The sequence below is a fragment of the Mirounga leonina genome, unplaced genomic scaffold (genome assembly GCF_011800145.1).
Source record: "Mirounga leonina isolate KUSES-001 unplaced genomic scaffold, KU_Mleo_1.0 Mir_114, whole genome shotgun sequence".
Classification (NCBI taxonomy): domain Eukaryota; kingdom Metazoa; phylum Chordata; class Mammalia; order Carnivora; family Phocidae; genus Mirounga; species Mirounga leonina.
In genome coordinates this window covers 20454439-20479114 of record NW_023270265.1, presented here as the reverse complement: position 1 = coordinate 20479114, position 24676 = coordinate 20454439, and the positions used below count along the sequence as shown (strand labels likewise).

General features: G+C 34.9%; 1 protein-coding gene across 4 annotated transcripts in view; it reads right to left on the bottom strand.

Moving 5' to 3' along the window:
• EXOC6 (exocyst complex component 6) overlaps positions 1-24676 on the bottom strand; it is a 230351-nt gene that overhangs the window by 134932 nt on the left and 70743 nt on the right. For all 4 annotated transcript variants that reach the window (XM_035025185.1, XM_035025198.1, XM_035025176.1 and 1 more), the window contains 3 exons: positions 22362-22566; positions 12189-12341; positions 10103-10171 (listed from right to left, as the gene is read on the bottom strand). In XM_035025185.1, coding sequence (XP_034881076.1) covers positions 10103-10171; positions 12189-12341; positions 22362-22566 — 427 coding nt within the window. The remainder of the gene's footprint in view (positions 1-10102; positions 10172-12188; positions 12342-22361; positions 22567-24676) is intronic.

Genomic DNA, 24676 nt, shown 5'->3' with positions numbered 1-24676 from the left:
ATCCCGGGACTCCAGGATCATGACCTGAGCCGAAGGCAGTCGCTTAACCAACTGAGCCACCCAGGCGCCCCAAACAGATAACTTCTTTACCCCTAAGTGTCATTTTAAGTTTTCTAACAAATGGAATATAAACACTGAAATGGCTTTTGTGTATTTCAATGGAAACTGCATCATTTATATCATATCCTCCCAGGTTATCAGATTCTACTTCTGTTCACTGTCTCTGAGCTATTTTGGATCTCTTTCTGTTTAGGTAACTGTTAAATACGTAAAAGTATTTTGTCTGGTAATGATTTTAATTGATTTCCTCCCCTCTCTAAAAAAAAATAGTTTTGCCTTCATTTACAATTCCTCTCCACATTCCTTTACTCCATATAATTTTTCCTGTTATTTGATCTTTTCTGTGAACTGATTATAACATCTCTTTGGTTCTCTCATATGGAAGTAATAAAAAAATTATTTAACATGTGCAAATAAAACAAAAACACTGAAATGGTATTTCATACTGAATGTCAAAAATAAGTTTTTGGCTTTATAGTTCAAAAACAGTAACTTTGTTATCATGACAATTATGAACACTAACTATAAATTCAAGCAATTTTACAGTTGCCCAACTTATCACTAAGGTTTTACAGATTTCTGACTGACCAACTCAAAATATGGCTGTCAGTAAGAGAACTAAATAAAGAAATCAGCTGTCAAGCATAAATGTCTGAACATGTTATATAAGACCCTACATGATCTGGCATCTTCCTTCATCTCCTGCCTCATCTCAGTATATTCAATATACCATTTTCTTTTTATTTCCAGGCTTTTGTACAAATTATTCTTGAAATGTGCTTCCCAGTTCTCTTTCTCTATATGACTTTCATTCACCCTTAAGGACTCCCTATAGATGTCACTTCTTTAGAAGCCTTCCTCAACTTCTTGAGGCTTGTTATTGTCTGTGTTATCCCATAGTAACCTGCATATCCGTATCATTGCACTTACCACACTATGCTATAACTTCTTAATTAGTAGTCTATCATACCACTGTCTAATAGCACTTTCTGTGATGATGAACATTTTCTATATCCGCACTGTCTTATATGATAGCCGCTAGATGGATGTGGCTACTGAGCACTTGAAATGTGGCTAATAGTAAGTATTGAGACCCTGAATTTTAGTTTTCTTTAATTTTAATTAATTTAAATTTAAATAGTTGTGGGGGCACCTGGGTGGCTCAGTTGGTTAAGCATCTGCCTTTGGTTCAGGTCATGATCCCAAGGTCCTGGGATCGAGTCCTGCATTGGGCTCCCTGCTCCGTGGGGAGCCTACTTCTCCCTCTGCCTCTCTCTCTGTGTGTCTCTCATGAATGAATAAAAAAATCTTTAAAAAAAAAATTTTTTTTTAAACTAGTAGTTACCATATTGGATGACAGAGATCTCTTTACCACTCTAAGTCTGTTAGAACATGGTCCTGTCCAACTAGTTCACCACTGTATCCTGATCCCTTAGCACAATGTTTGGCACATGGAAGGCAATCAATTACTATTTGTTGAATGAATGAATGAACAAGTAAATGAATGACTATATACCCATTTCTTCTGTCTTCCTCTCTGTTTAAAAGGAGAATCCACCCAGAATGAGAAGAAAAGGCTGGGAATCCATTCCCTTACTCAAGGCTCCAAAAGACAATCCAAGAGGGGAAAAAAGTCAAAACTCGTATTTTCACTGAAAAAAATTTTTTTCTGATAACTTTCTTTAATATTTAAGTAGTTATAAAAAAATGACTTCTCTTAATGCCATAAAAAATAAACTCACAATGCAGAAAATGTTTACCTAGGTATCCCTTAGGGCAATTCTTCCAGTATTTTTATACTCATTTAAAAGAATTTTAAAAAAACTATGGTCCCCCTCACAGTTTTATTTTGGTAACTAAATTTTTTTCACTATGAGTTTAAATAATGTAAAGGATATAATTTCAAGTATGTTATAAATAAAACTATTACATCCTCATTTAAACATACCCAATGGTTACCTACAATCACTTAAAAAACATATGAACACACTCTTCTTTCACATTTAGAAAGTTTATAGTTTTCCTTTTTTTTTTTTAAGTAGGCTCTGTACCCAGCATGGAGCCCAATGTGAGGCTTGAACTCACAAGCCTGAGATCAAGACCTGAGCTGAGATCAAGAGTTGGACACGTAACCAACTAAGCCACCCAGGTATCCCTCCTTTTACTTTCTTTTTTTTTAATTTTTAAAGATTTTATTTATTTATTTGAGAGAGACTGAGAGAGCACAAGCGGGGGGAGGAGGAGAGGTAGAAGCAGACTCCCTGCTGAGCAGAGAGCCCAAGGTGGGGCTCGATCCCAGTACCCTGGGATCATGACCTGAGCCAAAGGCAGATGCTTAACCGACTGAGGCACCCACGTGCCCCTCCTTTTTCTTTTTTAACTTATATTCCAGACTACCACTCTTACTGGTTTTTTTTTCAAATTTAATGTGTTATTTTTTTAATGCTATATTTATTTTTTTAAGTAAACTCTATCCCATATTGTAGGGCTCAAACTCATGACCTCAAGATAAGAGTCACATGCTCTATGGACTGAGCCAGCCAGGTACCCTTCTAATACTATATTTTCTAATATAATATGTTTTTATTTTTATTTTATCTCTGAGGCCATAAAGCTTTAGGTGTTAAGGTAGTTTTCTCCTTCTAGGTTGAATTATCATTACAATTAGCACATAACTGATCAATACAATCTAAGTATATTATGTGATAATTAATATAACCAAAAGTAAATTTTTATTGGAAATGAATCTCTTAATATGATGAATGGGGCTTTTTTTGGGAACTAACAACATATTTTTTATTTTTCTTTATTTAATTATTTTTTAAGACTTTATTTATTTATTTGAGAGAGAGACAGAAAGAGCACAAGCAGGAGGAGGGGCAGAGGAAGAGGGACAAGCAGACTCCCCACTGAGCAGGGAGCCCAACTAAGGGCTTGATCCCAGGACCCCAAGATCGTGATTTGAGCCAAAGTCAGACACTTAACAGAATGAGCCACCAGGCATCTCAGCAACATACTTTTTAGTTAAAAACTCGGAGCTGCAAATTTAGTGTATTTAATTTACCAATAAATGCCCACCCTAAAACCTAATTAGCAAACCCAGCCCTTATAAACAAACAATTAAGTCAATTGTATTTACTATCCCTCAGGAAAAGTCTAACTTCATGTTTCAATTCAAATAAACATGTTAATATGCATTGTGGAATATTATGAAAACCACTGAGAAATAAATTAAAAAATTATGAAAGTCATTAAGATTAAGATTATTTAAATCCAACATGATTGTTTTATCCATTCATGTACCTTAAAAACAAGGTAATAAATCACTTCTCATTACTTAAATGCTGTTTCTCATAATTTATAATAACGCAGATGGAATTCTAAGTTACTTGCAAAAAGAGGAGTATGATAAAAAATACAATATGCCTTTAGTAAATATGTGGACATATATAAAACTTCGGTATTAAATTTTGGAAATAAGAAAATAAAACCAAGTATAAAAGTCAGGAATAACACATGAATTTTGTTAGAGATGGTGATCATGCTAGGAACTAATCAGTCTGGCAGCCAGCTTTTATTTTATTTTAACATGAAGTCAAAAATATCACACATGTAACAATTTGGCAAAACGGCTTTTAACAGTTTTTCTGAATCACAACTTATATGAAAGAATGGGTTAGTCAATGTAATTTCAAAATTTTGGGAGTCTCAGAATACTCCAGTTATGTTTAAAAGATTCTATTTCACTAATTCATATTATTTTGGATGTTTAAAGGTTTTTCTTTACAGAAAATGACACATCATAGGGATGAGTATTAAGATTAGCCAAAAGCACTGTTTACATTTAAACACAGAGGACACAGTTTTGTGTTCAAATCTTCCTATGTTCTCACTTCTGTACTCTCATTGTACTCCCTCTTAAAAGCACTATATTCATTGTCAACAGCTGGGGAACAAAAGAGGTAAGGACCTTAAAGAAAATTGTCATTACTCCCACCTATGTCATTACTACCTACCATGTATCAGAACTAAGAATATCCCACCACAGAACAAAATATAGTGTTTCTAACATGGTTTATCCTTTTCTGCACAAGAAAAGAAAGAAACCCTTATGTGTACAGTCCCTTAAGTTAATCATTAAAGGAGACTTCTCCTTTATTTGGCATCTTGGAAGTTTTTACACATCAAGAATGCACAATGGTAGTAGCAGTGAAGGATCAATACAATGGGTATCAGTGAAGGATAGGTATTTCTTTTATGCAGTAAGTATGGTAGCCTCCAAGATGGCCCCCAAAGATCTCTTGTGTAGTCTCATCCCACATTCTACCAGGGTTGATCTATGTGACCAGTAGGATGTAGCAGAAGTAAAGGTGGGGCGCCTGAGTGGCTTATTCGGTTAAGCACCTGACTCTTGGTTTCGGCTCAGGTCACGATCTCAGAGCTGTGAGATCGAGCCCTGCACTGGCCTCTGCGCTCAGTGGGGAGTCTGCTTCTCTCCCTCTCCCCTTGCCCCTCTCTCCATTCATGCTCTCTCTCTAATAAAAGAAATAAAATCTTAAAAAAAAAAAAAAGTAAGGTATGTCACTTCTGATATTAGATTATAAAGGACATTATGGCTTCCATATCAGCCTCCCTCAGATCACTCATTCTAGGGAAGCCAGCTGCCATGTCAGGAGGATTGTCACTCAGCTTTGTGGACAGCCCATGTGGCAAGGAACTGAGGCCTTCTACCAACAGTCATAACAGAAGCAAATCCCCCAGGCCCTGTCAAGCTTCAGATGACAACAGCCCTCACTGACATCTTGACTGGAATCTCATGAGAGACCCTGAACCAGAACCACCCAGCTAAGCCATTCCCAGATAGCTGACCATGTGAAATAATATATGCACAGCAATAGATAATATAATATGTTAGGTAGCTTTTCTAGAAACAGACACCAAGTGATACAATAAGGAAGTGCTCAAAAGGGAGACTTTCAAGAAATGAGGAAAGCAAGAGAGGGAATGAGAGGAAGTCAATCAAGGGTGCCAGATTTAGGCAAAAAAGTCTTCAAGAAAACAGACGTCAGCCTGATCCCACAGTAAAACTCTAAAGGATAAGTTATACTGCAGGGCGATTTTTTTTTAGGGGTGAAACATGTTCTTTTATTGATGCAAGTACATCCAGTCACACCAACAACTGACATCCTATGTCATGGTACAGCTTTGTACTCAGAGTTCATCTCAAAATACCAAATATCATAGAGTACGCATCAAATTGGGAAAATAAAGGAGCAAATGGAGGCACAGTGTCAGGTAGATACTAGAACTGATGACCCAGTGAAGTGCCCAGTTACTACTAGAAAGTAGCTTAAATGAAATAGCAAATGAAAGGAAACTGACTATAATAACAACGGAGGAATTAGCTTTACTAAATTTTGGTCATTTTACTTTTACCAATTTTTGGTCATATATACCAACCAGAAGTTCTCATGCTAATGAAAGTTTATTTACATTTATAGAATAATAAAACCTCACTTACACAATAAAAAGGGGAAAAAGTCCTGCCTGAATTAGTCAAAACTGACTTCTTTTAAAACGCAGCTTTCTTAAGTTTATAGATTCTGTATATTATAAAGATATAAAAATATACAGAGAACTAAAAGTAAGTTATTTAAAGGGGCGCCTGGGTGGCTCAGTTGGTTGAGCGACTGCCTTTGGCTCAGGTCAGGATCCTGGAGTCCCGGGATCGAGTCCCGCATCGGGCTCCCTGCTCGGCGGGGAGTCTGCTTCTCCCTCTGACCCTCCTCCCTCTCATGCTCTCTGTCTCTCATTCTCTCTCTCTCAAATAAATAAATAAAAAATCTTTAAAAAAAATAAAATAAAATAAAAGTAAGTTATTTAAAATTATAAATTAAGTTAGTTATAATAACAAATTCTGAGAGTAATCATTTATTTAAAATAGTTGACTATCTGAATCATAGATTGCTGAAAAATCACAAATTTGACTAGAGTCTAAAACTTTCTATCATTCTATTGGTTCTCTACAATTGACTTTAAATTATTTTGATCATTTAATTGTGCTTTCTGTTTCTTTCATTTTAAATCATGAACAGTGAAACTGTAATTTAATACCCAATGTATCATTTTCAGAGAAGCCACACTGAAACCTCACATAGTATCCGTTGGTTCAACACTTTTTTGCACCAGCTATAAAGATATACTCTTTTTTTTTTTTAAGATTTTATTTATTTATTTGACAGAGAGAGAGAGAGTGAGAGCAGGAACAGAAGCAGGGGGAGTGGGAGAGGGAGAAGCAGGCTTCCCATGGAGCAGGGAGCCCGATGTGGGACTCGATTCCAAGGCCCCTCTGACCATGACCTGAGCCGAAGGCAGACGCCTAACGACTGAGCTACCCAGGCGCCCTATAAAGATATATTCTTTCCCAGAGGGCTTAGTGCCTGTTGATATAAGTTACCAGGGTAAAGATACATAAAATAATTTATTAAAAATTGAGTGTGTGTTAAACCATAAGAGACTCTTAATCTCAGGAAACAAACTGAGGTTTGCTAGAATGGTGGGGGGTGGGAGGGATGGGGTGGCTGGGTGATGGACATTGGGGAGGGTAGGTACTATGGTGAGCACTGTGAATTGTTTTAAGACTGATGAATCACAGACAGACTTGTACCCCTGAAACAAATAATACATTATATGTTAATAAAAAAATTGTTTTTAAAAGAGCCAATTACTAATTCAGCAAATCTTTATGAAATATCAGATGCAATGAAAAGCACTAGGGAAAGAACAATACACGACACTCACATGGTCACTATCTTTGTGGATCATACAGAAAAAGGATAATACAAAGTAACAGAAGTGCCTATGGGCACTCACTGCAGTTTACTGGGCCCATACAAGACAGAAAAATTAAGCATTATCAAAACCAAAAATCATTCTTCTCCACCAAATCCAAAACCTATCGGAAAACATCTAATTTGAAAGGAGTTTTAAAAGAATCAAACCACAACACAGGCCAATTTAACAACTGAGATAATTAAGAACTTCATCCTGATTAGAAGCCAATACAATCTAGTTTAGAAACAAAACAAGGCAAAAAAAACCCCCAAAAAACAAAAAATTGAGATCAGACAACTGGAAGCCAATTTTTCAATGTTACTACATATAGCAATGTAATCTTGATAGAACTTACCCTCTACTTGCCTCAGGTGTAAATATAGTTAAATGTATATACTACTACCTGACGTTATAAAAGATAAAATACTAAATTTTAAAAGAATCTGAGCAGTTAAAGTTTATAATCATACACATTTGAAGAATTATTTCACCACAGAATAGACTAAAAGTATTACTGTTTTTATACAATGGTACAATTTATTATAGCTTTAAAAAGAAAAAAATTTTACATTTCTACTCAATAATGCTCAATATACTTGAAACATCACTAATTTGTAAAATAGTAAGTTTACATTGATATTGTGCTTATTGCTTTTACCTCAGTTCATAAGTACAGAGTTGGTCCTGTCTTTTAATAGAGGGCCAAAAGACGTTAACTAATGAAGATAATTCTATTTGCTCTAATTAACATAATTACCATCTTTTTAATTATTTCAATTTCAATTTAATCCAATTTCAGTGAATAATCCAAATCTCAAAACACCTTAACTCTAAATGCCTTCCGTAGACATTTTCTAAGTGCTGAAAGAAAAAGACCAAAAATTCTGTATCTAGCAAAACTACTCTTAAAAAGCAAAGGAGAAATTAAGACATTCCCAGATAAACCAAAAACTGAGAGAATGTGATGCTAGTTGACCTTCCCTAAAAGAGATACTAAAGGTAGTCCTTTAGGCAAAAATAAAAGGACACTAGGCAGTAACACTAATTCACATGAAGAAATAAAAGAGTCCCAGTTAAGGTAATATAGAGGTAAATATAAAGACAGTATAATTTGTAACTCCATTCTTCTGATTTAGAAAACAATTGCATAAAGAAATAATTATATTATGGTTTATAATGTATAAAGATGTAATTAATATCTCAATAATAACACAAAGGAGGAGGATTAATATGAACTAGATTGTTTTAAGGTAGGATATTAATTATAATCTCCAGGGCAAACACTAAGAAAATACTATATATATTATATATGTGTATATATACATATATTAACTATTATGTCTTATATTTATATATTTTTATATATTTATATTACATATTTATATGTAATAATATACTTATACATCTATATATTTATGTTACTATTTATATATTAATATATATTATATATATTAATGCATATATATGTTAAAAGAGATGACAAGAGAATTAAAATGGTTCATGAGAAAATACCTACTTAAGAAGAAGACAGTAATGGAGGAATAGAACAAAAAAGACATGATACATAAAGCAAACAGTAGGCATAAATCTGGCCATATCAGTAATTACATTAAATGCAAAAGAACTAAACACTTCAATCAAAAGGCAGAAATTGGCAGACTGGATTCTTAAAAATCCATCTATATGCTATTCAAAAGAGACCCACTTTAGATTCAAAAACACAAAGTGATTTAAAATAAAAGTATGGAAAAACATACCATGGCAACAGTAACCAAAAGAGAGTTAGAGTAGCTATACTAATCAGCCAAAATAGACTTTAAACCAAAAAAATACACAAAGAATGACATTTTATAATGAAAAAAAGTTAATCCATCATGAAGCTATAACAATTATAAACATATATTCACCTAAAAACAGAGCTTCAAAAATACATGAATGAAAATTGGCAAGACTAAAGGAAGAACAGATAATTCAACAGTTACAGTCAGAGACTTCAATATTACCACTTTCAATAACAGATAGATAGGAAGATCAACAAGGAAACAGAAGACCTGAATAACAATATTAAATCAACTAGACCTAACAGATGTCTACAGAACACACCACCCAACAACAGCCAGATACACATTCTTCTCAAGTACACATGGAACATTCTCCAGGATATACCATATGTTAGGCCATAAAACAAGCCTCCATAAATTTAAAAGGACTGAAGTCATAAAAATATGATCTCTGACCACAGTAAGATTAAATTTGGAATTAGTAACAGAAGAACTTTTTGGAAATTCACAAACATAGGGAAATGAAACAATATACTCCTAAATACCCGTGGGTTATAGAACAAATAACAAGAATTTAGAAAATATTTTGAGATGAATGGAAACAAAAACACAACATACCAGAACTCATGGAATGCAGCTAAGCAGTGGTTAGAAGGAAATTTATATTTATAGCTGTAAATGTATTAAAATAGAAGAAAGATCTCAATCAATAATCTCAACTTCCAACTATGTGAAAGAGGCCAAGACACAAAAGACCACACTTACTATGATTCTATTTATATGAAATATCCAAAATAGGCAAATCCGTAGAGAAAGAAAGTAAATGAGTGGTTGCCAGGGACTGGAGGTAGGGGAGAATGAGGAGTGACTGTTAATTGGTAAGAGGTTTCCTTCTTCAGAAATGAAATGTTCTGGAATTAGTTTCAATAGTTGCACATCCTCATAAATATGCTAAAACCACTGAATCATATACTTTAAAGGGGTAAATTTTTTGGTATATGAATTATATCAAAATAATGTTACTATCTTTTAAAAGAATTATTTAATCAAAAATGAATACAATGTAGAAGGAGTAAGCAAATGTAGACACAACATATTTAAAAGCAATTGTGATACAAGAGCACAAATATAAGAAGGGTGAAATGGAAGTATACTATTATAAGGTTCTTACAGATGAAGTGATACATCACTTGAAAGGGGACTACGATAAAGAAAAAAGTAAGTGCCTTACTCACAGGGGATATTTAAAATACTTATGCATGAAGATTTACAGCTTACTGAGCTTATGGCCAGTCTTTAGAAAAGCAGGCCTAAAATGCATACATATCTTTTTTATTATACAAATATTTATGTGTATCTATATATATGTGTATACCCACACACACACACACACACACACACGATATACATATACAAAAGGTACTCACCAAAACAGAATAAATGTGCAAACATCGGTAAACAGGGGAAAAATCAACCAGATCCTGAACAGTTAAGACCTGAAAAATAAAACCACATTTTTTATGGCATTCACTGTTTATTATTTAGGTATATTTGTGATTTTTTCTGATTACCAAAGTAATACATATTAATTACTCTAAATGTAGCCAATGCATAAGACTACAAAGAAGGAAAATAAACCCAATTCCGCTTCTGGAGACGAGAACTCTAAGCAAGCTGGTATACATTTTTCTCTTATTGTTTCTTTTTTTTTTTTTCCAACTTCATTTTATTTATTTATTTTTTCTATTATGTTCAATTAGCCAACATATAGTACATCATTAGTTTTTGATGTAGTGTTCAACAATTCATCAGTTGCATATAGCACTCAGTGCTCATCACAACACATGCCCTTCTTATAAAACCACATTTTAAAAATTATCAAACTTGGGGTACCTGGGTGGCCCAGTTGGTTAAGTGTCCAACTCTCGATTTTGGCTCAGGTCATGATCTCAAGGTCATGGGATTGAACCCCATAACGGGTTCCACGCTGGGCATGGAGCCTGCTTAAGATTCTCTCCCTCTCCTCTGCCTCATCCTACCCTCTATCCTGCCACACTCACTCTCTGAAAAAAAAGAGAGAGAGAGAAAAAGATTCTCCCTTTCCCTCTAACCCTCCCCCCTCAAAAAATTTTTTAAATAATAAAAATATAAAATAAATAAAAATAAAAATCATCAAACTACTAGCTTACTGTTGGATAATATAAGTTAAAGACAGCAAGGAGATTCATGGACTTCATGTTATAACATTTATCAACTATAAAAACATTACAATATAAATACAATGCCTTTGTAATTGTTTTGGCACTAGTTCAATAATTCACTTTATATATTTATCATTATTGTTGAGTGTTTCAGATTATAAAGTAATTAAAGGACAGAGATTATGTATCTCAAACATGCTTAGGAGAAGAGAATATAGAGATTCTCTGAATACTGATTAAAAAAGAACAAAAAAGTAAATTTCGAAAACATTAATTTCCAGAGACTAATCAGGACACACTAATTCCCTTTTAAGAAGATATTAAACTGTCTAAGGCAGTTCATTTGTCCGTATCCCCTACAATATCAGACATCCATTGCATGTGCACACACACACGTGTGTGTGTATATATATGTGTACATTCACATATATATATAAACATACACGTGTGTACACACACACACACACATAAATACATATAGTTTCACTCATCCTCAGGCATATAGTAGAAACATATATACTGAACTCCCAGTTGTTCTCCAACCACAGAGAAGGCCATGGGCACATATTCATATGGTTTCTTCTATCAATTAATTAAAAGTTCATACTGGGCCCCGACTAAGTCCTTAGAAAAAGAATTTAAAATCTCACTGACAAGGCAAAACTTATGAATAGGCTTCTCATGATATTAACTAAATTCAAAAAAATCAAAGGAAAAGCCAAAAAGTAGGCTCAACAGAAGACTTCATGTAGAGAGTAAAAGCAAATAAAATTAGGAATAAATTTAGATATAGAAGATGAAAGAAAGTGAACACTTAAAGATAACTTCAAGCTTTCTAGAGCTAAGACTTTTTTAAGAATTAAAAAACTTTAATCTACTAGAACCATTTTGCAGTTATCTCAGCACCAAAGGGGAAAAAAGGTAGGCTTTCCAGAATTAGTCTAACCAGCAAGGCCAAGCCATCATGAAATTAAATGTTTGCCACAGATAATTAAAATGAGTGATCACTACAAAAAAATCATTACATTTACACTTTCACTGCTAATTATGGTAGAACAACTAGGTTCAACTATCTATGGCTTATAAATATAATCTAGAATATATACTATTTATCTGTCAACTATGCAGACTAATATTTCAGATGACACACTGCCCTAATAGCTCATTACAAACTGATCTACATAAGTTCAATTTTCACACGGGAAGACTGAGAGTCATACAGACATATATTACAACTCAAAATTTAAAAAATCATAAAAAAAGAAGGGAAGAAAAAGAGGGAGGGGAAAAGGAAGGAAGGAACTTCCATCACCTCCTCTTCATTCTCATCCTCTTCCTCAAATCCACATTTCAATTCAACTTCATTCCTTTCTTCTGGAATTCTATCATTTATGTACACATTCTTCCCAAATTTTACATTATTTTGCTTCTGTAGAGCAACACTGAAGATCTTCTGCTGTTGTGCCTATTTTGGAAAAAAGAAAAATTCAGATTATTATAACATTTGTTATGGTCAAAACTGGTTCAAGAATTTCATATTTTCTTGGGGCGCCTGGGTGGCTTAGTCGTTAAGTGTCTGCCTTCGGCTCAGGTCATGATTCTGGGGTCCTGGAATTGAGCCCTGCGTCAGGCTCCCTGCTCAGCAGGAAGCCTGCTTCTCCCTCTCCCAATCCCCCGCTTGTGTTCCCTCTCTCGTTGTATCACTGTCAAATAAGTAAAATCTTTAAAAAAAAAAAAAAAGAATGTCATATTTTCCTTTTTTTTTTTTTTTAAAGATTTTTATTTATTTGACAGAGAGAGGTAGAGGCACAGCGAGAGAGGGAATACAAGCAGGGGGAGTAGGAAAGAGAGAAGCAGGCTTCCCACCGAGCAGGGAGCCCGATGCGGGGCTCGATCCCAGGACCCCGAGATCATGACCGGAGCTGAAGGCAGTCGCTCAACCAACTGAGCCACCCAGGCGCCCCTATTTTCCTATCTTTTTATGGCTTTGGGTGTAGGATCTGGAGTGATGTCTCATTTTTTATTCAGTATTTATGCTCTCACTCCTCTTTCTGAACAGTTGTACCAGGGCTTATCAATATTATTTGAAAAGACTAAGAACCAACTTTTGGCTTTTTGATCCTCCCTAATGTATTTTGTTTTCTATTACACTGATTTCTACTCTTGATTATTTCCTTCCATTTTCTTTTTTTTATTTTACTGTATCTCATGTTTTTAAGTGTACATTATATTAATACATTACATAATTAACATATACTAATATATTAGTATATTAATAATATAATACATCATTGCTGACTATAGGTACAATGTTGCACAGCAGACTTGTAGAGCTTATTCATCTTGCTTAACTGAAACTTTATGCCTGTTGATTAGTAACTCATTCCCCTTTCCTCCCAGTTCCTGGAAACCACTATTCCACTCTTTGATTCTATGAATTTTTCTATTTTATTTATTTATTTTTTTTTTATTTTTTTTATATATTTTTTTTATTTTTATTTTTTTAAAAGATTTTATTTATTTGACAGAAAGACACAGTGAAAGAGGCAACACAAGCAGGGGGAGTGGGAAAGGGAGAAGCAGGCTTCCCGCACAGCAGGGAGCCCTATGTGGGGCTCTATCCCAGGACCCCGGGATCATGACCTGAACCAAAGGCAGATGCTTAACGACTGAGCCGCCAATGCGCACCTGAATTTTTCTATTTTAGATACCTCATAATTTCCTTTTTAAGGACTGAACAGTATACCATACACCACTGTATATATATACTGCATTTTCTTAATCCATTTATCTGTCAATGGACATCTGTATTGTTTCCACATCTTGGATATTGTGAATAATGATGCATGAGCATGGGAGTGCTAATCTTTCTCATGATTCTAATTTCAATTCTTTTGGATAAACACCCAGAAGTAGGATTCTTGGATCATACCGTAGTTCTATTTTTAACCTTTTGAGGAACCTTTTCAAAATAGCAGCCACATAGTTTTGCATTCCCTCAACAGTATGCAAGGTTCCAATTTCTTCACACATTTGCCAACGTTGTCTTTTGTTTGATAACAGCAATCATGAGAGGTGGGAGGTGTTATGTCCTATTGTGATTTTGATTTGCATTTCCCTAATGGTTGGTGATGTTGAGCATTTTTTCATATACCTGCTGGCAATTTGTGTTATCTTTTTCGGAGAAATGTCTATTCAAGTCCCTAGCTGATTTTTACATCAGATGATTAAGGTTTTTTTGCTATTGAGTTGTAGGTTTCTTTACATATTGTGGAAATTAATCCCTAATCAGACATAGTTTGCAACTATTTTCTCCCGTTCTGGGGACTGTCTTTTCACACTGTTAACTGCTTCCTTTGATGTGCAGAAACTTTTTAGTTTGGTGTAAACCCACTTGTTTAGTTTCTGCTGCCTGTGCTGTTTGTGTCATATCCTTCTACTTTCTTTGAATTTAATTTGCTATTCTTTCTCTAACTCCTTCAGATGGATACTTAGATCATTGATTTCAGCTGTTCTTTCCTAATTCATAAATTTAAGGCTATAAATTTCCCTTAAACATGACTTTTGCTGCATCCTACAAGTTTTGATATATCATACTTTCATTATAATTCAAAATATTTTCTGGTTTCAATTGAGGTTTTTTTTTTAAAGATTTTATTTATTTGACAGAGAGAGACACAGCGAGAGAGGGAACACAAGGAGGGGGAGTGGGAGAGGGAGAAGCAGGCTTCGGGCGAGCAGGGAGCACGATGCGGGGCTTGATCCCAGGACTCTGGGATCATGACCTGAGCCGAAGGCAGATGCTTAGCGACTGAGCCACCCAGGCACCCCTTGAGTTTCTTCTTTGACCTATGGGTTATTTAGAATTTTATTTCCTAATTTCCAAACATACAGGGATTTTCTACTTATCTATTTATTTCTGATTTCTGGAATAATTCCAATATGGTCAGAGAACATACTCTCTATCATTTCAATCCTTTGAAATTTACTGACATTTGCTCCACAGACCAGAATGTAATCAATTTTGGGAAATGTTCTTTAAAAAATGTATGTTCTGAAATCATAGGATACGGTGTTAACATGTGTCATTAGGTCAGGGTTGTTAATCATATTATTTGAAAGGACTACATCTTTATTAATTTTGTCAACTGTTTCTAGCAGTTACCGAGAGAAGTGTATTACAATCTCACCATTATGATCATCAAGTTATCTATTTCTTTTAATTCTGACAATTTTTGCTTTATATATTTTGAGACTATGTTTTTATGGAAACAAATTTAGAATTATTTTCCTGAGGAACTGAATCTTTTATCACTATGAAACATTCTTCTTTCTTCTCTCTACTAATGATTTTGTCTTAAAGCCTGCTTTGATATTAATATACATACATCAGCTTTCTTTTCATTGATGCTTGCATGATGTATCTTTTCCATCCTTTTGCTTTCAACCTCTCTATATGTTTATATGTAAGGTATGTCTCCTATAAATAGAACAATTTAGTAGAGATTTTCAACCCCCTATCAATTCCCCTCCTAACTTATATATGGTTGTTGTTTTGCACTGTTAATTCTTTTTTTTTTTTAAGACTTTATTTATTTGACAAAGAGAGAGACACAGTGAGAGAGGGAACACAAGCAGGGGAAGTGGGAGAGGGAGAAGCAGGCTTCCTGCCAAGCAGGGAGCCCGATGTGGGGCTCAATCCCAGGACCCTGGGATCATGACCCGAGCCAAAGGCAGACGCTCAACAACTGAGCCACCCAGGCGCCCCTGCACTGTTAATTCTATAAATACGTAAACCCCATAAGATGTTTTTGTTTTATACAGCCAACATAACATATGCAATTTTACCCAAAATAGTTGCCCTTTCTGTTTATTTGCTACACCTCTGGGTTTCTAACTGGGATAATTTTCTTTCTGTCTGAAAATAATATTTCTTTTTTGTAGGTCTACTAGAAATAAATCCTCTAGGTTTTTGTTTATCTGAAAAAATATCTTCATTTCACCTTCATCTTTTTTTTTAAAAGTATACTCTACCCACAACATGGGGCTCAAACTCCTGACTCCAAGATCGAGAGTCACATGTTCTATCAACTGAGCCAGCCAGGCACTCCCATTTCACCTCCATTTCTAAAAGAAATTTTTGGTGGGTAAACAATTCTAGGTTGACAGATAAGGTTTATCAGCACTTTAGATATTAGCTCACTGTCTTTTGGCTTCCATTAATTCTGCTGAGAAGTCAGCTAAAGATTAGTATTATTATTACTCTTTTGAAGGCAATAAAATTTTCCCTCTGGCTGCTTTGAAGATTTTTCTTCTTTTATCTTTCTAATATTTTACTATTATATGCCTAAGTATGGGATTTTTGCATTTCTCCTGCTTAGAATTCACAGCACTTTTTGAATCCATGGCTTCAAGGTCTGCTATATTATTTATGTCCATCACTCTTTCTTCTCCTTTCTGGACTACGATTACACATCTGTTAAATCTTCCCATCTTATAGGTCTTTAAACTCTTTACTTTACATCCTTTTGTCTCTCTGAGCCTCAATTTGGGTATTTTCCTCTGACCTACTTCTGGTTCATTAACTCTCTCTTCAGCTCTGTCTAATCTGTCTTGCCAACAACACACTGAGTTCTTAATTTGTAACGTATTTTCAGTTCTAGAATTCACAGATGGTTTGCTTTATGGTTTCCAATGATCTGCCAAAATTCTCCATCTTGTCTTATAATTCCTTGACTATGCTAATTTTTATTTTATTTTATTTATTTATTTGACAGAGAGACACAGCGAGAGAGGGAATACAAGCAGGGGGAGTGGGAGAGGGAGAAGCAGGCCTCCCGCAGAGCAGGGAGCCCCACGCAGGGCTCGATCCCAGGATCCTGGGATCATGACCTGAGCCAAAGGCAGACGCTTAACGACTGAGCCACCCAGGCGCCCCTTAACTATGCTAATTATAAAGTCCATATCTAATAGTTCCATTGTTTAGACTTTGTTTCCCATCCTAGAGTTAGCTTTATACCAATTACCAAAGAGTATACTCCTCTTCATTTCAGTGAGTCAAGTTAAATAACGATCCAATTATTTTCATGACCTTTGGTTTGGAATATTGTCAGTTTTAAAAAAGAAGTACCACTAATTCCTTTTTAAGTGAAAAACCAGCTACATAAAATTTAAAATACCAGAAAAATTAAAAAGATATGATATATGCATGAATGTACATAAAACATCCTGCCTTAACTTCAGTGATTATCAGTAGTGAAAAAAATTTTTAATTTTCTGAAGCCCTGAAGTTACATGGGACCATTTACCTCCTGAGTCGGCATATGTGTGTGTTGGTGGGAGGGACTGATTCACTCTTTGGCCAAAATCCCAACTCTATGAAATGTCCACTAACCCCACAGAAGGAACTATAGTATCAAGCTGTCCAAACTTTGTCAATGATTTTCTGTTTTCAGAGTTTAAATCATTCTTTAAAAGCATTGCTTCCAAACTGTGGTATGTACAAAACTAACATTTCACACAGTATCTACAAGTATTTCTTTTTTTTTTTTAAAGATTTTATTTATTTATTTGAGAGAGAGAATGAGAGAGAGAGAGCACATGAGGGGGGGGAGGGTCAGAGGGAGAAGCAGACTCCCGGCTGAGCAGGGAGCCTGATGCAGGACTTGATCCCGGGACTCCAGGATCATGACCCGAGCCGAAGGCAGTTGCTTACCCAACTGAGCCACCCAGGCGTCCCTCTACAAGTATTTCTTGAAAAAAGGTTCTATGCTCAAGTTAGTTAAATACACATTATATATTGTATCCCCTTTATAGATTTGCAATTCATAACTAAAGGAATATACTTAACTTGAACCCGGATTTCCAAAACTTATTTGACCATTTAGTCTCCTGTTTTCCCCTAAAGGACATTATTAAAATGTGTGCCAGAAAATACAATATGGAAAATGTGAACTGAGACTATGAATTTTAGGTATTTAATTGTTAATTAAACATCAGACTACTCATAGTGCATTCATCTCTCACAAGAAAGAGGGGAAAAAACAAAAAACAAAAAACACTACAAGTACAAGCCTGTTTTTTTACTTTAAAAAATTCTCCCTGGAGAAGCTAAGACTCAACTCTAAGATCCTTCAAAAAAATAACTTTTTGTGCCACTCATTTTAGGCATGGTACTAGATCCCAAGAAGGTAAAAATAAATAGGATATAATCCCTCACTTAAAAAACTCACTGTCTAGGGTGAGCCACCTGGGTTGCTCAGTCAGTTAAGCATCTGTCTTCTGCTCAGGTCATGATCTCAGGGTCCTGGGATAGAGCCCAGCACCAGGCTCCCTGATAAGCAGGGAGTCTGCTTCTCCCTCTCCGTCTGCCCCTCTCCCCTGCTCATGTGTGCGCATGTGCTCTCTCTCTCTCTCAAAAAAAAAAAATCTTTAAAAAAACCCCCAAACTCACTGTCTAGTTAAGGATACAAAATAAACAATTATAGTGTGAAAAGTATAAGGGATATATACACCAAGGAGGAAGTGACCATCTCTTGCTGGCAGGAGTGAGACAGAGGAAAACAGATTCCACAGACAAGGTGATGCTTAAGCCAGCTTTTGGGAAAAAAAGCAGGAATTCTTCAGACGTGAAATTTGGGAAAATGGAAAGCATTCTAGGTAGAGGAAACAAATTGTGTATTCAAAAATTTGTAAGAGATCCAATACTGTTATATCACAGGAAGAAGTATCAGGAGATGAGGCTTTTGTTTCATACTGAAGAATTTAGATTTAGGTAAAGGGTCACATGGAAATATGGTTAGCTGTGGGCAGGAGCATAGGAAAAGAAATGGTAGAAGTGTTGGCCAGGAGATTCGAGTTAGAATTTCAGATTAGTAAGATGGAAAAGATAAAGCCTAAGTTAAGTATAAGAGAATAAAATTTGAAGCCAGTGTTCAGAAGAATCCAGAGATTCTGAATCTAGAGACTGTCATTATCTCAGAGAACTATGTAGGACTCAGAGAACTTTCTCTTTCATGAAGAGAAAGTGGTCATACTTGCATTTTAGAATAATAAGTGGAGAAAAGACTAGAGATAAGGAGAATAATTAATTTGATATAACAACAGTCCAGGTATGTAGAGAGAAGGATACAGAATCTACAGATACTGAGAAGCAAAATTGATAGTTACTAAGTAGGACTTAGAAAAAAATTACATAAAGAATATAAATACTCCTGAAAAGTCTAAAGTACTCCCCAGTTTCTGGCTTATGAAAGTAGGACATATTACTACGTGACATAAGAAATATAGGAAAAATAGATTTTGTAAGAAGATAGTGAGTTTACTTTTAGAAATGCTAGGTTTGATGGGCCTACAGGATATTCAAGAGAATATATAACAAGTAAATCCACAAATGGGACATGAGATAATGGAATTAAGACATGCTTAGAAAAGGTTTCTGTGATGAAGTTCTGTTTCAGTTGCAGAGGTAGGGAGCTTGATTCTTTTTACAAGAAAATAACGGTAGTAAACTAGGAAGTCTATTCCCTTTCAGCAGGAAATTCTCATAAACCTCAAATCCCAGGGCCCATGACCTGGTGGATGGCCTAGGCAGAAAGTCCAAAACTGGTCTATGAAAAACAAGTCAGAGAAGATAAGTTTAACAATGAAACAGATTGTATAATAGAACATGAACTCTTAAACTATCGTTTACATCCTTGTGCTGAAAAAACCTTACCAAGTGATTGTGTTTTTTATCCTCATGGCATACATAAAACTCCTTGTCTAGACTTAGGAGAAAAAGTACTGAAAACACTGTAATGCTGAAGACAAGAATATAATGTTGCATAACTCTCCAGTGCAGAAAAACACTCACTAATCAGAGGCAGTAAGAAAGACTTAGTATCCTGAGACGATACGGGAGGTGCTACAAGAAGAATCAGAGGCTCCCCTGATTGCATCAGTCCTGTTAGTACCTTGAAGGTCAACAATGGAGGAGAAAGATGATCACTTTAGAGAAAAGCTATTAAATCCCACACTTCATTATACCTTAACAGTGAGATAATATCCACTCTTGGTTCTACTTTCCTAGGGCTTTCCTAACCTACATAGTTCTCTGAGATAATGACAGTCTCTAGATTCAGAATCTCTGGATTCTTCTGAACACTGGCTTCAAATTTTATTCTCTTATACTTAACTTAGGCTTTATCTTTTCCATCTTACTAATCTGAAATTCTAACTCGAATCTCCTGGCCAACACTTCTACCATTTCTTTTCCTATGCTCCTGCCCACAGCTAACCATATTTCCATCATTCCAAAGATAGGGAAAATGGCCTCAGGCCTAGCTTCCAAAGAAAAGACAGGAAATAAATTTGGGTTTCGTTCTCTTTTGTAGCTTCTGTATATTTACAGCAAATAAATATATTGTTTTATCAACCAAGTATTTAATCTGAACAAAAGATAATATCAAAAATAATTTGAAGACTGGGGCGCCTGGGTGGCTCAGTCGTTAAGCGCCTGCCTTCGGCTCAGGTCATGATCCCAGGGTTCTGGGATCGAGCCCCGCATTGGGCTCCCTGCTCCGCGGGAAGCCTGCTTCTCCCTCTCCCACTCCCCCTGCTTGTGTTCCCTCTCTCGCTGTGTCTCTGTCAAATAAATAAATAGAAAATCTTTAAAAATAATAATAATAATAATAATTTGAAGACTGAATCTGCTACAGTCCACCTACTGATAAGCAACAGTTAACAGGAAATTCTTTAAAAAAAAGCAACTTTAAAAAACATTATTGTACAAGTCCTACATTATTACATACGGTTTTCATTTATTATTAAAGTAAAATGATCCTGATAAAGAATTTTCAAAATCTATACATCCTCAAGGTAAACAATTTACTAAACAAATTTATTAAATCTATTAAACAAATTAACATAGAATAAAGCTGAAACAATTAATAGAAATATAATGGAGATTATCTGATTTATAGATAATTCTTTAAAAAGTTCAAGTAGGGAGGAAGTTCATATACTGAATTTTAGTTTCCTCTGTTGTGACAACAGTCTGATACAAATACATTTCTTTAATTAGAAAATAAAGCAAAATAAAATAAAATAAAATCTTCTCAGGAAGCCCTGGCTGGAGAAGGAAGAGAAGGTCATGCCTGCGGTACCCTCTATAGCTTCCCACTCAGGGCCCACCCAGCCCATATCCCTCTGCCCCACCCTGCCATACCTGAAGCGTCTCTAAAGCAGTTTCTAATACTTGAGAAAAAAAATTAGGGGTTAGAAAGCATGTTGAGCACTGTTTTATTTCTATGACACTGTGATTATTGGGAATTTTAACTAACTCAGAAATTTTAAGTTATAATCATTTTAAAACTTTTTATTACTAAAAATTTCAAATACAGATTAATATAACAAAATCCCAAGTACTCATCACCTACCTTCAACAATTAATATTTATACATTCTTGTTTCATCTATATACTTTACCCACTCACTCCACACATACACACACACACACACACACTATACACAAACCAATTATTTTTTATTTTTTACAACTTTGAGGTCAGATTTATATACATTGAAATGTACAGATCTTAACTGTACAATTTTGACAAGTGGGAGACAGAACATTTCTATCTCCTCAGAAAGTCCTTTTGTGTCCCTTCCCAGGCAATTAGCCCACCCAGAGGTAAGCACTGCTCTGATTTTTTTCACCTAATTAGTTTCGCCTGCTTTAGAATTGCAATATAAATGGAGTGACACAATCTGTGCTTTTTTTGTGTCCAGCTTCTGTAGCTCAGCATAATGCCTGGGAGATTAATATTTGTTGTTGTACATATCAGTAATTTCATTCCTTTTTATTGCTAAGTAATATTCCATTGTGTTTTTATACAGCACAATTTGTGTATCCATCCCCTTTTGATGTCCATTTGGGTTGTTTCTAGTTTTGGGCTAGCTGTGAACAAAGCTGGTATGAACATCACAAGGATATGTTTTCTTCATTTCTCATTGGAATTATCTAGGAGAAGAACTGATGATTCAAAAAGTAGGTACATTAACTTTACAACTGCCAAATCTTGTCCACTGTTTTCTTTTTATTATTGAGCTGTAGAAGTTGTTAATTCAAAGATAATACTTTTAAAGAGAACAATTTAGAACCTTAGGATAAAAGGAATCCCATTTGCCTCTGTGGCTGCCACGGTTCATCTAATTTTACATCAAATTCGCCTGCCGGCACAAGTTAATGAATTACCACATACTTGGGATGATTCCCAAGAGACAGGCTCGTGAGTCAAGTTAGACTGACCTAACTTAAATATGGAATAGCTGCAAACCAAAAGAAAATGTTGATTAAATCCATTCTAAACAAAGTTCAGGAAAGATACGAAAAGGATAAAACTAAACAAAAATAAGCATTTTATGTAACTAAAAACAAGTAAACTCTGGATATATTCTCTAATTAGACTACTGAATAACATTAAAATTTTCCTTTTTAATCTCACCTGTTTCATTGCTGTTTCACCTATTTTGTCAGAATGTTTTCGAATGCTTTCCAAAAAGTCTTTGAGATCAGACATGGAGATTTCTTTAATATCCTCACGGAGTTTAGGAAGATTTTCTATCATTAGCTGACAAAACCGGTATTGACTAACTCGGGGAAAAAAAACATTCTCTAATTGTTCCATAGTTTTTAGAGCAGAATAATACCTGTGAAAGGTTAAGAAGAAAACTCCATAAAAAGTTATTACATTAATTTTCAAGTTAAAATAATTAGTCCAACACTCCAATCAAAAGGGGCACAGTTAAAATAAGTAAAATTACCATTTATTTCTATTTACTAAGCATAAACTATAAACCACATGAACAAGATTGCAGGTTGAAAAGTCATGACTTATACTAACATACAGTTTCCTTATTTCATTTCACTTAAATATGTAACATCTGTAACAACCTAAATCTCATCACAATATCTTTTTTTTTAAGATTTTATTTATTCATTAGAGAGAGAGAGAGCACACGCGGGGGTGGGGAGCAGAGAAAGAGGGAGAAACAGACTCCCCCCACTGAGCAGGGATCTTGCTGTGGGGCTCGATTCCAGGACTCCAGGATCATGACCTAAGCCAAAGGCAGACAGACGCTTAACTGAATGAGCCACTCAGGCACTTGTCATCACAATATCTTAAAGGTATATGCACAATATTTCTGAAATTTTTAATTATAATAGTTATTGATATGTGTTTTCATAATCTCTCTCCCATCCACATACCATCACATCAAAAAAGTACAGATTTAATTCAACTTAAAGTAAAATGTGTTTTAAGGACATCTTTTTGAAAATTTTACACTATTTAAAGCACTTAGAAATAATATTAAGTATCAAAAAACCAAGTGAAAAACCACAGTGATTTATTCTCAACTCAACAAATACATACTGAATGACATGGTGGATTGCAGTTAATTAGTAAAATATAGCCTATGCCATAGAAAAATTGACATGTACTTTCATATACATACTTTGATTTTCTCTAGACTTCTATGAGGTAGATGTGTATGGCAGATATCACTATTAATACTCTACAGATGAAAAACTGAAACACAAAGAGTACACAATTTGGCCAAGATACTATAATTAACTGGCAGAAAAACCATAACTATCAGTTTCCTACAATAATATTCACCACCAAAATCTGCTGAAAGTAGGTAGAAGAATTTTTTAAATTAATCAAATAATATTCTATACTTTCCCACTGATTTGGATATTAAAAATGAGAAAAGGCATGATCTAGAGAACAAAAAAAGTAATACACAGGTAATTTGAAAGACTGTAAATTCAAAGCTATTTAAAGATATTTACTGATTCTCTAGCCTATATTCCCAAAGATAGAGCATATTTTGCAACCTGTCACAAAATCTATCACTATTTTAAAAATTCGATGCCTAAATTTTATCTTTGTTATCTAAAATCATTAGAATTGTTATAAACAAATAAAATATACATTTGGTCAGAAATGAACATATTTAGGTGATAAAATGGGTGGGAGAGAGATGTCATTACAATGACTTTGATAATACCTAAGACATTATAAATTTAAATGAAGTAAAATGATGAATAGTATCTTTTCTGAGTAAAATAACATTTTATATACAATAGGTCAGTCAATAGTCAAATTTTGACCCTGCCCTATTTTGATCCTGCCCGTATTTCCTGATTTGATGTGAATTAGGTATACTCCAAAAGTATTATCTCCACAACAGATAGGCTTTCTGAAAATTCATGGTAATGCCTACAATGTATTTGAAGTCATAAAGTGATAGAGGCTAAATGAAAGTATTACCAGGAGTTTTTGCAACATCCAAAGACACAATCAAATGACTTCATAACACAACTGTGCTTTCCTTCATGCTTCTATACCTCTCACCTCCCATCCCAGGATTCCCATGTCACTGAACCATGAAGCCTTCCTAGCACCCCCACACAACACAACCAAGAAATGTGAGCAGTTAATGCCAGTGGGCTGAATCCTTAACTAATGAGAAAAGTAGGTCAGAAGATAAATTCCTCTTTCCTCCTCCTAGATGAAATGTCCTGAATTTACAATAATATATAGAACTCCCAAAAGTTCTTTGAAATTGATCAACATTAAGCATCACTGCCTAACTCAGTAACTCAACTTCATATTGCTCTCCCAAGTTCGCTAACTCATTTCCCTTTCACTCAACTCTGCTTCTCAGCTTCCGTAGGATTATAGTCCAAAAAAAGTAGTAAACAATAAGGTTATAACTCAGGCTTTGCTTTCTAGGAAACTCAAGCTAAGAA